The 14,368-nt window shown below is 35.9% G+C and overlaps 2 protein-coding genes across 2 annotated transcripts; both read left to right on the top strand.

Moving 5' to 3' along the window:
- The first annotated feature begins 1,246 nt into the window (after window positions 1-1,246).
- On the top strand, window positions 1,247-12,679 carry LOC147760893 (uncharacterized). Its single transcript, XM_087018104.1, has 18 exons — window positions 1,247-1,279; window positions 1,894-1,966; window positions 2,512-2,805; window positions 3,167-3,427; window positions 4,414-4,725; window positions 5,068-5,355; window positions 5,868-6,158; window positions 6,467-6,739; window positions 7,093-7,371; window positions 8,327-8,638; window positions 9,172-9,453; window positions 9,721-9,843; window positions 10,200-10,249; window positions 10,464-10,553; window positions 10,826-11,003; window positions 11,034-11,207; window positions 11,672-11,859; window positions 12,282-12,679. Exons 1-18 carry the CDS (start codon window positions 1,247-1,249, stop codon window positions 12,525-12,527), a joined length of 3,747 nt encoding a protein of 1,248 aa, XP_086874230.1. The 3' UTR covers window positions 12,528-12,679.
- Window positions 12,680-12,872: 193 nt separating this feature from the next.
- On the top strand, window positions 12,873-14,029 carry LOC147760894 (tyrosine-protein kinase receptor Tie-1-like). The gene is made up of 2 exons (XM_087018567.1): window positions 12,873-13,069; window positions 13,304-14,029. The coding sequence occupies exons 1-2, from the start codon at window positions 12,993-12,995 to the stop codon at window positions 13,479-13,481; spliced, it is 255 nt and encodes an 84-aa protein (XP_086874693.1). The 5' UTR covers window positions 12,873-12,992; the 3' UTR covers window positions 13,482-14,029.
- The last annotated feature ends 339 nt before the right edge of the window (window positions 14,030-14,368 follow it).

Genomic DNA, 14,368 nt, shown 5'->3' on the forward strand with positions numbered 1-14,368 from the left:
ATTTCGATACTACTGCATTTTCGTGCTGGGAAGTGCTATTTTTATACCACGGTTTAAGAATGCGTCAGTATTTATCAGTGAGGTCAGGTCAATATACGCAATAACAGCCAGGATGAGGAAGTAGGTGACATCATTTCTAAAGCTCAAATAGTTAACAATGGGAGGTATGGGAAATTTGCAAATGATACAACAGTAGTGCATTTGTCATTGGCAAGCATATTCTTGGCCAGGACAACAAACCAGTAAGACTTACTTTCTACCCCATGTCATGTTTTAAACAGGTGAGGTTTGTACATAGATTAGAAAAAAACTCGATTAAAACGTAGTAGTATTATTATTAAACGGTATATAAATTAACAAATGCACTCGCACCTGTACTTGCTCAGTAAACATTATGCTCGCGTACTGCTCCGTGGAGGAAGATTTGGAGTATATAAGAAATAAGCAATGTTCGCGTACTGCTCCACGGAGGTAGATTTGCTCGCGTACTGCTTCGTGGAGGTAGATTTGGTGTATACAAGAAAAAAAAGCAATGCTCGCGTACTGCTCCACGGAGGTAGTTTTGGAGTATATAAGAAAATGTTCTACAGCAACAGTACTCCACGGAGGTAGTTTTGCGGTATATTAGAAAAAGGGAATGCTTGTGCATTTCTCATAAAGGGAAGTTTTGAGGTATATAAAAAGGAACATGCAAAGGAAACGTTTCCTACAGGCAGTATATAGTAAATTCAACACACACTATTATATTAATAATCAGCAGATACCGGTAGCTTCATTTTATTCATACGGTCTACACATCAAGAAAAAGACGGATAGAAATGTGTTTTGTCGTTTAATTATTAATTACAAAATGTCCATACAAAATTTCAGTGTTTTCTCAAAAATCCGTTTTCTTCTGACAAATATTGAATCTGCTTGTCCTCACGTGTGATCTGGTTTGGGGTCCTAAAAAACAAATAAGACAAGATAAATACAAATTACGCTGGAGATGAGAAATTCCAGTTGGACTGGTTTACGTTGCAGTATACTATTGTGTTAAACCAAGCCTTAGTAATGTATATGCGTTATGTAACAGGTTTATAAGAATCTGTCGAGGCGGATTTTGTAATGAATTTAGAGGAATTTATTTCATTGAAATGTGGATCCAAGATTACTGTGTATCGAGGAGAAATAAATAATCAACTGTCAGTCCCTGGAGTATAAAAGCAAACGTTTGGTATCTCAGGATCAGAGTCCATCAGTGAAGATGACTTTCTATTATGCTTTCTGTTTTGAGCAGGTAAGGTTTTTGTCCATTAGTATCAACTTGAATCTTAAAAACGTAGTACTCCAGTTTACATCAACATTATACCGATGTTATCTGCAGACTTACAAATACAATCACAGCGGTATTTGTTGACATAAATATGAAGATATGATGTTTACATTCGACTGGCTATCGATCATATTTTTATTGCGAAGCCTTAATAGTATGTATGTACACATTTATAAAGCAGACAGCATATATTCCCTTTAGTCTGATATCAGCACATAATTCGCGATGATCAAACCGCTTTCATAACTTTCAATAATACCAAATATATATATATATATATATATATATATATATATATATATATGATCGTAATGTTATGCAGTGGTACCCTGTATATATATATATATATATATATATATATATATATATATATATATATATATATATATATATATATATATATGATCGTTATGTTATGCAGTGGTTTAAATTTTCAGTACGATGTAATTTGTTAAATATTATGATATGACATTCCCTTTTTATCATTATGGTATATATGTAGGACCAACCTTACTTCTATAGAAAACGGTAGTATATTGTTTACAGTATTGGTGACCACCACCATCTTTTTGTTGCAGAATAACATGGCAAAGGTCTATCGGCATCTGACAACAGAACTTATATGGATGTTTAGCATTGTCAGCATAGCAGGTAAATGAAAAGAAAATGTAGAATGATATAATTGGTTTTTAGTCCAAATGCATGGTTTTGTCCACCACAACAGATACTCACTTAAATCACATTTTTAATGCTATCAAAAATTAAAGGACAAAATGTAAGCTATATAGACATCCCGCAAGAAAATGCAGTAGTATCGAAGTAGCAAAGAAGCATTAACGCAGTAGTGGCGTGGAGCATATTTGCAGTAGAAATGCAGTATAGCCTACTACAATTCTACTTCAAAAACTACATAGGGTTGTACAGAGGAGGAGCATTAATGCAGTAGATTAGAAGCATGATAGAAGCATGTTTCAAATATGCTAATTAGCTCCCACATCGAAGCAGATTTGAAGCATGTTTGCAGAATGATTGCAGTAGTCTACTGCGCTGGAGTATCTACTTCGTTTTCGTGCGGGATACTACCTGTTATAAACAAGTAAAGTTTAATAGCCAGCTTATATTTGAAAAAAGGTTATTTGAAAGCCTAATATTATTGTAAAACATACAGCTGTAACCAAGCATGCTACTCATTACAGGTGCAGTGTCATGTGATGGCATCATCAGTGTTACTATACCTTCTTCTTACTCTGTACGCACTGGACACAGCGTCACACTGCAGTGTACATTTACTCCTCATGCAGTGGAGTACCAAGTGAAGTGGTCGTGGAATTCAGAGGAGTATGAACTAGTTGTAGGCAACTTAACTGGTACACCTGCAATGCGTCCCAATGGTGTTCTACAGCCACCATGGAACGAAAGGTTGTCATTTCAGCCTCCAGCCTCACTTGTCATCAGTAATGCCACTGCAGCAGATGCTGGGACCCACACATGTGGGGTGATGATAACAATTGCAAACCCTGCAATTTGTTATACAGTAAACAGTCGATACTATACCAGAAGCACATTTCTATCTCTTTCAGGTAAACGATGTGATACCACTACAATACCACTAAATGATGCATACCACTACAATATTATCACTGTTTGAGTGAAATCACTTATAGCTTAAGAATAACAAAATAGTTCATCTTTTAACCATTGCTAGTCCAGGTACTATTTGCTGGAGTGAATGACAAAATGTAATATTTAATTGTAATGGTTTGCAGTTACGCAGATACTATGCAACTAATTGTAACTGTCCAAGTGCATGTTTTCACTGTATGTTATTTAGTCACCCCCTCTCGGTTCCAGTTGGGGATGTTTCTGTAACCCGTTCACGTACCACAGGGCATGATGTAGCCAAGGGAGACACTGCATATCTAAGATGCACGACAACATCAGGATTGACACCCATTAGATATACATGGTTCTTGAACAATACACCATTACAGCAGACTGGCAGGGAGTTGACAATCGGCAATATACAACCCAACCAAGCAGGACCATACAGATGCAATGCTAGCAACTCCATATCATGGCAACATTCCGGGACATTCACATTCAATGTGCTATGTAAGTGTCACTGTAACAAAATATTGGATACTAATAGATTCTAAATAAAGCTGAACTGCCTGGGACCTTTAATTTTTTTATATTTTATGTAAGGGGCACTGTAAGAAAATATAGTTCATTGACGGATTCCTCAAAAAAGTTGGATTGTTATGATTATGATTTATTTCAGTGCAAAACAATTATCGCAGGTAGGAAAGATGTGTTTGTTTATCCAAAAATTGCTGTTTATTAAAATGTATACATTCTACAGGTAGACCTATTCACACGTGCAGCATCATTTAAACATCATAAAAAAATATACCCTGGAGTATATCCAAGGACGATCACAGACGGATTGTAACACCAAATAATGACGTCATGAAGAAGACATGACGCCATATGAATAATTAATTTAAAAGTAGAAATCGTATTAAAACCAAGGATTTATATTTTACTCTATAGCAGCACTTGATAATTGGCACAACTTTCCCAAACGTGGTAAGGCTTATTGATGCGTGAAATAATATTAATACATGTATTTGGGTAATATTGCTTTAGTATAAGTCACACACTTATACCCCTCGTTAATGTTAAAACCCTACCCATAAATTACTCTTTCTAGGTAGAAAAATGGAATCTTTTATCAAATGCCTGAAACAACGGGTAAAGTCTACCGTCATTGTTAGGTTATGATAGATAGAAAAAATATTGAAATCTATATAGAGCATTATGTAAGTATTTTTTTTTCGTCTGAATATGTCTCTGACAACTGTCAGAGCCAACCAACACAGGCAGGTTACGACTTATTAGTACAGTCCCTCGAAGACAATTGTAGAAATATAGATTGAAATATAAAGTGAAATTAAATATTTCCCTAATTCTCCTGACAATTGGCAGAACCTACCCACTCTGACAGGTTACAACTCAGCACTACTAACTGTCCTCTTGTTATATAATTTTAGAAATAGACACTGAAATATGCAGTGATAGTATATATTTTACTCCAGATGCCCCTGACAACTGGCAGAACCTACCCACGCTGACAGGTTACAACTCAGCAGTAGACAAACTGGTCACTGGGGAGACATCAGTGACCTTGACCTGTAGTGTACCTGGCGGGAATCCCTTAGCGTCCTTAAGCTGGACATCAGGGTGTCCAAGTGGTACAAGGAGTGACCAGTCCACCTCAGACACGTCAGAGATCAGACTTCAGTTTACAGTACAAACCAGTCACCATCAAACCACGTGTCGTTGTCGTGCTACACATGCGCAGGGAACACCTGTATCCAGGGAGAGACAAGTCACTTTTCTTGTTATACGTACGTAATACCCAGTAGTTTGTTCGAATCTTTGTAGAGTGGCTTTTCTTGTTACATGTGAGTAATTGTTTGTATTCAGTGAATTGTGTTGAGATAAGATGAATGAAATGAATGAAGATGAATGAAATATGTCACTGTTCTAAATATAAGGTAGAAAATGTTTGGCTTTTACTGCCTTTCTACTGTACCTTTAATATATATACTCACTTGTAAGTTAATGTATACCCGCTATGTAATATGTCCATACACGTAGTTTCAGTATTCCATATTAGTATGCTACAAAAAAATTAATTTGATAGGTTATGTTTATCAAACATTTCCTTTCTCCATCTAAAATTCCAGATCCCCCAAGCAGTGTCAGTATCACACCAAGTCCTCCATTGCCATGGTTGGCGACAGGACAGAACCCAACCACCAATGTCCAGCTGACATGTTCAGCTACTGGTGGTTATCCAACACCAACGTTGTCATGGCAACGTAACTCTGTGTCTGTACCAGGGTCAGCTACGTACACTTTCCAGACTGTAGATATCAGCGAAAACCATGTGGAATACAAGTGCCTGGCTTCAAATGAATACACTACAACAAAGGGGGTAACTGTTCAGGAAGCGCTACGCCTTGATGTTCAGTGTAAGTATGTACAGTGACAAGTCTGCTTGCTGTTTATTTGCATATCCGGGTGTGAACTGCCGTGGTGATATCGTGGTAAAGATATCGCAACTACAGAGTTAATGCTTAATATGGAATATGTTTTTATCATTGTCACTTTTAGAGCAGATAATAAAAAAAAAAAATGTGACGTCTGTAACAATGGGTGTTTAATTGTTGCTTTTACCAATGCTATTATCTATTCAATGTAGGTTTATACTTATTAATGAATAGATTTTCTTTAATTTCCCTTTCTGTTTGGGTTGTTTCCCTAGTGAATTACAAAATGGGAATACCATTAAGTCCTTGTTTTTGTTCATAGAGCATTCCCTAATGTGCCCACTCACAGACGTGCACTGATATTTGGGTTGTCCTATTTGTTGTCAGACAACAAATAAGCCCGCTACTTTTCTTACCAATTTTGTTTTTGTTTCATATATGAATGTATTCAAACATTATATCTATTTTCTCATTTATGCATGGGTATTATATAGTTGTTTTAATATTCTACATTACCATAGACCACCCCATAGTCCAGGTCAGCGTTTCTCCCAGCAGTACCAGGAAGGTCAACGAGTCTGTCACTTTAATATGTACAGCAAACGGCAACCCAACTGTCACTTCCTATAGATGGCAGAAAGGTAGCTGGACAACAGGACAAGCCAACCATACTATACAACAACTGACCAAGGATGATACAGGACAGTATACCTGTACAGTAACAGCCAACTCAGCGAGGCATGGGGATCTCATCTCTACAAGGGATGTCACTCTCACTGTACAATGTAAGTCCAATGAAACTGAAAAATAATAAGAAAAAATAATACATGTTTAAGATAACAATGTGCAAGTTAACCACTCCATTTATACCTGTAGATCATTGATAAAGTACCTGGGGATCTTATCTATACAAAGGATATCACTCTCACTGTGCAGTGTAAGTTCAATTCCGATGGAAATGCATGTTATAGAAGCAGCAACACAACATTAATATTTTTTTCTTGTGAAGAGAAATAATACAAACAAATATCATATTGAGCTTTTTGGTAATATATATATAATGATTTATCAGTAGCATATTTCTTTACTTTAGATCTCACAGTGACTTTCCCAGTTGTCCCAGAGCAGACTGAAGGTGACAACCTGTCTATGACGTGTACAGCACAAGGAGAACCTGGCGGAAACAACATACGATATCAGAGGTGGATGTTTCAGCCAACAGGAGGAGGTTCAGTTACAGAACTTGACAATACCAGCGACAGATTGGTGATAACTCGTATACAGTACACAGATGCTGGGGTTTACACGTGTACTGCAACCAACGGAGTGTTCACAAAAGCTGCTTCTAGGAGTGTAATAGTTAGATGTAAGATTACTTTGTACAAACACAAATGCACACAAACACACTAACATATAGGGAGGTTTAAATCCTCCATGTGTGCCAGATTATAGAACACCATAGAATAGAAAAAAGATATAATAGTGGAAATCATGGCAGGATCAAGGACGGTGTGTTTCAGAATCGGACACTTGTTTTAAACCTTTGCTTTAAACTGAGACAGTGTGTGTGCAGGTGTGTGTGTGGACTCTTTCAGGCAATGGCAATGGCATTGAATCTTAAAAGGCTATTGTTGATTAGATATATTTCACTTCTGCCCTCTTCTCTCTCTCCCAATTTATCCAAATATTTAAATAATAAGTAGCAAATGTATTTTCCAGACTCCCCAAAAGAAGATCCAAATAACAGAACTCAACGCAGAGTAAGTGGTGATATCGGCGAAACAAAGGCCTTAAGTGTCCATGTCATCGCTTACCCCAAGCCAACTTCATTCACTTGGAAGAAAGGACAACAACTGGTCAACATTACATCACTGGACCAAGATTTCTCATCCTCATTGCCAATACTGATAGATGAGAGTAGCTATGGAAACTACACATGTGAAGTTTCTAATGGGGTGAAGGAGCCACTTGTTGTTCAATTTACACTGGAACGTTTAGGTAGGAGGAAAATTTAGCTTCAACATCTTACCATCCAAGTGCATTTTTATTTTACACTTTTAGTGTCTTTTGTCATCTGTATATGTCTTTTTAATTTTAATTTTGATTCTTTTGTTTGTTTTCAGGAATAAAATGTATTATTTCTTGTACCACTGTGTCCGTCTGTTTTATCACAATGCTTGTGTCAATTCTGTAACTTTATTGGATAAAATGGCAAATTCCTTTTGAATATCAACATGACCTGACAGTCTGTGTCATTGTTGTAACACTTTATGTGTCTTCTGATCACTATAATGTCTGTCCATGCTGTCAATATTCACCACTTCAGTTGTCCACACTAACTTAACAAACTGCACAAATATTTGTTTTTTTTTTTACTAAAGCAGTATTCATATTTATGTCCAAAATTGAAGACATCTATCCCTCTCACATTTTAAGTTATCACTCAAACTGTACAAGTTTAAAGAGCATTTGTTAATGATTTAATTATTCATAATATCGGCACTTTTAAATGTATCGTTGTGTTCGTTGTGATCAGTTTATGATAACTGTTACTTCAAATATTGAAAGTGTGCTGACACATTAGTGTGTATTGACGAATGGTCAGAAAACCAAAAGAGCTTGTGAAGTGCAAAACAGATTTAATTTAGACAGACGAACCATCTCCTGAGGTGGAAGTTTTTGGTTTTATTTGCAGAATTTCACAATCTAACTTGCCTATGTGATATTGGAAGTTTCTTTTAATAAATTTGACAATTGTTTTTTTAATATTTCGCCATGTTTGTTCCCATTTGGTATCTGTATATTTGTCAGCTTTGCTCTTTTTATTTCAAGATATACTTTTATAAATGAATGATGAATTTTTCCTCACATATGCAAAATTATTGGTAAATTTATACTTATTTGTTTCTGTAAAAAGTAAAGTTCAGAAAAAATTAAATTTATCAATTGAAAGGAAAGCCAGACACCCCATTAGACTTCCGAGCTGTGTCTTCGTCAGCTGTATCTGTCACCGTATCATGGAGGGCAGGTAATAACGGAGGACGAAGACAGGTGTTTACTCTTCAGTACAAGGAGGTCACCTCTGCACAGTGGCTAGGTATCTGGAACATCCCTGATCCTGGATTTCGACAAATTAAACAATACAAAATTACTGGATTGAAGGCTGGCGTCACTTACAATGTCCGAGTACGAGCTGAAAATGAACTTGATGATACCAGTAGAAATGCTAGTGCATTTACAGATATATTAGACATCAACACAAAAGGTTTGTATACACACATATTTAATGTTTTTTCTATTCCTAAATAAATGTGCTGCATGCTCCCAAAATACAATTTAATTACCAATCTGTGTAGAGGGTAGAAAAAAATAACTATTCAATTATACCACAATATACACGCTGATGCGTATTTAAAACACTGCTTTGTAACTCTGCACCATGCCTGTTAATACTATGTAAATGTTAAGGATAAACTGCAGAAATATATATTCATTTACTGAGAAAATGAGAGTCCTAGAAGGGTTAGGTATGTTGCTATAAATTATGCAACGGTATACAGGGGAAGGTTTGCTCACAGTTACAAGTAATGACCATCATGGACAGACTTGATTCTCAACCTCTGCTGAAAAAAATTTTCCTTAGACACAATTGATTTTTTTAAACATATATATTTAAGCAAATTATAGAAAATAAATTCCATTCCATTATGGTTTTGTCACTTTGGTTACTGATATATAACTACAGTCTGTACAGTATAATGATAATATACCCCTGTATAATAATACTGTTTGTTTCAGTCAAGCCAATTTTGCCAAAGGAACTACCCCAGGTTTCCATTTCTAATGGGATAGCTACTGTTACTTGGAGGATAGAGTCAGGAGAGGACGACATTACTAGATTTAAAGTTGTATATTGCCTGAAGCATACGAATGACTGCTCCATACATGATGTCCCATATTCTAATGCTATATCAGCTGAGATATCATTACCAGATGACAGAGAGTATGAATTTGTTCTGCAGATATTTCAGGGTGAAGACTTGGTGGTGGCAAATACTGCAAAGCAGGTAGAAAGAACAAGTAAGTGCGGCTCTTGCAATATTTACTTATATTATAATTGTCATTTGATATCTCTCCGTCGATTTTATTTTAAAAATATTTCTAAAAAAATCAGGCACACTACACCAAGCTTGCACCAGGGTCATTATAAGTATTGATGTCGTTTTATACCAATAGTGTGTACTAGTATAGGTTTTATAGTATGATGGACTATAGGCCACGTAACATTTAATGATCAATAGATTACCATATAATCTATTTTAAAAAATACGTGATAAATGTTCCCAGCTCCCTCCGCTGAAGAAAATGGAACGGAAGTTACTGTCAGAATAGTGGTACCTGTTGCCTTGGTTACCATAGCTATTGTTATCGTCGTTCTGTTCTGTAAAATAAGGTCTGGAAAAAAGAAAGGTTAGTGACCCCTTTAAGACTCAGGGTGGTTTTATAATTCAATGTAATTGTGCATTATTTAGATAATTTCCAAATGGAAGCTAGTTTGGGTTCGCAATTTTCTGTTCCTATGCGTGAAGCAGTATGAGGTGAATTGCATTAAATTGTGGTGGGGAATTTACGGAAAAATGAAAATCAAATATGGGAAAATATAAACTACCGGGCATATATTTTATTTCAATAAAAGCTTTTTAAAGCAACGTTCCTCTGCACATGTTATTATTTTCGAGAGTGACGTAGTAAGAAAAATTTGACATTATCTGTCGATGTGTTTTTATTTCAAGTTTACTCTTTCATTGATGCATTTGTACATGTAGGTGAATCAAATGCTCAGACTGCTAATACCATCAAAATGGACGACATAAAGGTGAGAAATATAGCGGATAGAAATCAAGTTACTGGTATGAAAATTTTGTGAGTGATTCTATTGAATATATTTTTTTAATAAATTGCAGACTGCAGTTCACATGAATCGCCAATTTGGTCTTTGAAGTTTTATTTTAGAATGCGACCTCACATGAACTTTTTGTCAAAGAAAAGGTAATAGACAGGATCTTACAATGTATGTTTTCTTTTCTAAGACACCTACCTGTGGCGAACTTGGACTGTGTGAAACACCTTTGACCTGTACCCAAACCTCTTCAGAGTACACAGATTTACAGACAAACAAGGTGCTGGAATTCATAGTAGAACACATATGTAAAGTGATATGATTCACCAAAATGTATGCCCACTGTTCATCACATACGGGAGTTTATATTACTTAACACATTTAACTGTGTTATGTATACTATATATATTATACATGAGAGACTATATTATACAGGAGTGACTATATTACACAGGAGTGACTATATTTACATGTATGGTTCATTACAGGGATAAAACCCTGGTGTTTGTAGCAAACAGTTTTTTACAGTCTAAGTACTATACTAAAATCCAGGTAATTGAAGAATCCCCGTACACAGAACTACAACAACGTGATGTAGAAGTACCGAGACGTAACATCAAGATGTTAGAACAAATCGGCAGGGGAGCTTTTGGATTTGTCTACAAGGGCAGCGTCTTCAACATTTACGGAAATAAGAAATGGGCCCCAGTTGCCATTAAAACATCTAAAGGTAATAACTAAATGCTGTCTTTCTGTTCAGTTTTTTATATAGATCTTGTTCTATTCTATTTAAACAACGATCTAATTATTTTTATTTTAGATGAAAAGGACGCAGATGTTATCAAAGATCTGATGAATGAATTGAAAGTGATGTTGGAACTTTCTGCTCACCCTAATGTGGTTTCTCTTCTTGGGTCCTGCACGCGTGACGTTGGTAAGTATACACATTACTGGAATGATCAACTATAGTGAACAGTTCTACTTTTCAACTTTTGTTGTTTTATAAATCTTAATTCCCTGTGGTTATATCTATATTTATTCGTGATTATATGAAAATAGACGTTTGCAATACAGTATACATGTATAAGCGTGGGCTAAGTCCGAGTTTGCTGTATGGTGCATACTGGTACCTGTGTAGGGCAATTTAACCTCTACTAGGTTTGAAAATAATGGAGAAGAAATACACGGTATGTAGTAAATGTGTGGGACTTTCAGACGTATCGAGTGCATCATCAGCCTTACTATTATTACAACTCCGGGGCTAGGGTCAAACTAAGACTCGGACCTTATGTATTACGTGATTACCGGTACGTTACCCAATATTACATGTATACCTCTGTTACTGAGTTATTCGTTGTATATTTTGTGATTTAACTGATTTCTCTTTCCATTTTATAGGAGTGCCTATGATTATCATGGAGTATCTGTCAAAAGGAGATCTACAGACATTTTTACGGAATGATCGCTCAATAAACAAAACGATTTACGGTAACTTACATGGCAATAGTTTGTCTTTGACATCACGTGACCTGATGAAATGCGCATTAGACGTGGCATATGGAATGTCGTATTTGTCATCATTGGCCGTGAGTATTTTTTTTCTTTTCTGTATTTTTTCTCATTTTTGTCTTTACAATATTGTTTTCCTGAGAGCAAGAACTTATGAAGTTCAAGAGATCAAAATTGCACGACTACTTAAAACCCCTTTTCACTGGACGCCATTCTTTATGTGTCCTTTCTGCGAACATGAAATTGGCAGCGCTGTGGTCGTAGAAAGGAGGCACAAGCATCGCTTTGGTTGCAAAATGGGTGTTCAGTGATCGTAAAGTAAATGTTTTAATTCTCAAACGGGACCATCCTAAGGGATGCAGAAAGGACGCTGTCTAGTGTAAAGGGGTCTTCATTAATATGCTGACAATAATAAGTTTGTTTGAATTTTATGTTATTATTTTCAACATGTGCAAATCAATTCATAAATATGTGTCTTACTCAAAAACAATATCTTCAGATTCTCCACAGAGATCTCGCTGCCAGAAACATATTAGTGGCTGAAGACAAGACTTGCAAGATTTCGGATTTTGGCTTTGCCAAGGACGTGACTGAAAGCCACCAGTATGAAAGGAAGACACAGGTATTTCCATTGCGTTTTCTGTTAACGGCATTCAAGGACAAAGAAAAATGGTATTTTGTAATCCCATATGCACTCTGCCAGCATCATCAATTACTTTCAAGTGCAAGAGTTTATGTCAATTGAAGATCAACGCCATAAACAATTTTTCGCTTACTTTAATTTCTAGGGCCGTTTACCAGTTCGCTGGATGTCTCCTGAAGCTCTGTATGACAACATATTTACCACGCAGTCTGATGTCTGGGCGTATGGTGTACTGCTCTGGGAGATTGTCACACTGGGTATCTGTGTTTGTCGTATCGATCATTCCAGCACATTGTAAAATTTGTGGTACTCCAACTAGATTTTCCTGAGCTTGAACCCCTGTGAATTCTTAGTTTCTTCTTCTTGAAACCATGATTTTGTACACCTGTGCTAGGTGTTGGTAGAGGAGTCATATGATATGAACCTGGAACCATTAACTCCGTTTAGCTGGCCCTCATGGCGGTTGAAAAACCTGGGTTGCATCGGATCTGGAACTTGTGCTGTTTTAATAAAATATAGAAATATTTTAGAGCTGTTCATATTACAGGTTCCAGTCCCTATCCCGGTATGTCAGCCAAACAGATGATGGAAGCTATAACTGAGGGTTACCGGATGCCACAACCACCACATTGTTCACAGGACATGTAAGTATATACACATTACACATGAGTTAGGATACAGGCATCAACATCACATGATATTTTGTCACACTTTTTTTGTGTGTCTTTAAGGGCTCATCAATGTGTGTTGTATTTTAATTTAGTTTTAGCAAAATAACGAAATGGTAATTATATAAGCCAAATATTAGATATGTTTATAGGTAATATTTTGTACAGTTGCTTTGAGTATATTATACATCGTGAGTTTGATTTTTCCAGGTACATTGTCATGCTTTCATGTTGGGAGGAGGCACCTACTGCACGTCCTTCTTTTAATGAAATAGTAAACTCCTTGAACGGCCTACTGAACCTAGATTGCGATGTCCTGATCTTGGGGAAGTTTGAGGAGAGACTGTATGAGGATATTGACAAGCATCAGACTGATGAAAAATGCTAAATACAGACATGTCCACTTAGCGACAACGAACAGAGGAAATAGTTTTATCATTACATTAAACTTGCATTTGTTTTTGTCATCACTGTAGCAGAATACATGGCAAAATGCTGAGAAATAGTTTTTGCTTTTCATATCGAGTATTGCACTTTATATTTAAAACAGTCTTACAATTGCCATGTCCCAAAGGTTAGAACTGCTAGATCTGCAAAGACTTTGAGCCCTTGTGTCCCAGAAGTTTTAATGTACAAACCATTTTTAAGAAACTGATTAATATAATTTTTTAATAATATAATTCTTATAAGTTATTCGATTGTTTTAAAGACACTGATTGATTTAATATTTCATTGTTAATTAAGTTCCCTTATGGTACTGAACTATTAAAAAAAGCAGTTCAGATTTAACATTTTAATCAGTGAATATTCCTTGTGTGCTTAATGTGATAATGTGCTTACACTAGCTGTTTTAATCACTCTTTAAAACTTACATGCAAAATCCAACTTTTAGTTGCAAGAATAAGCGTTATTATTATTATTATTATTATTATTATTATTATTATTATTTAATAATACACATCTGCTCCAGTACACACTGAGATGTTACAGCATGCTATTGCATTACAGAGCTCTTGAAAGTTTTTTATATCTTCACTTCGTGTTTTCAAACTGATTGCTTATTAAAAATACCAGAGTAATTGAAGATGGAATATATTTTTATTGATTTGCTCTTTTCATTACAACATACCATTATAATTGCACAGGCACCACTGACAAGGGCTTGCTTTTAAAAACCAGACCATGGTGACTTATGTAGCACATCTTATCGTTTAACATTCCCATACCTAGATCGATCTATCACGATTGATCCATCTCCGAGAGGTTTCTCGAGAT

Source organism: Lingula anatina, chromosome 7 (genome assembly GCF_051362555.1).
Source record: "Lingula anatina isolate TDL-2025a chromosome 7, LinAna3.0, whole genome shotgun sequence".
Lineage (NCBI taxonomy): Eukaryota > Metazoa > Brachiopoda > Lingulata > Lingulida > Lingulidae > Lingula > Lingula anatina.

Coding starts and splice junctions, on each gene's coding strand:
- LOC147760893 (XM_087018104.1), top strand. CDS start 1,247: ATGACTTTCTATTATGCTTTCTGTTTTGAGCAG. Junction 1,967..2,511: donor TAGCATTGTCAGCATAGCAG/GTAAATGAAAAG, acceptor TACTCATTACAG/GTGCAGTGTCATGTGATGGC. Junction 6,159..6,466: donor TGTCACTCTCACTGTACAAT/GTAAGTCCAATG, acceptor TCTTTACTTTAG/ATCTCACAGTGACTTTCCCA.
- LOC147760894 (XM_087018567.1), top strand. CDS start 12,993: ATGTCAGCCAAACAGATGATGGAAGCTATAACTGAGGGTTACCGGATG. Junction 13,070..13,303: donor CCACATTGTTCACAGGACAT/GTAAGTATATAC, acceptor TGATTTTTCCAG/GTACATTGTCATGCTTTCAT.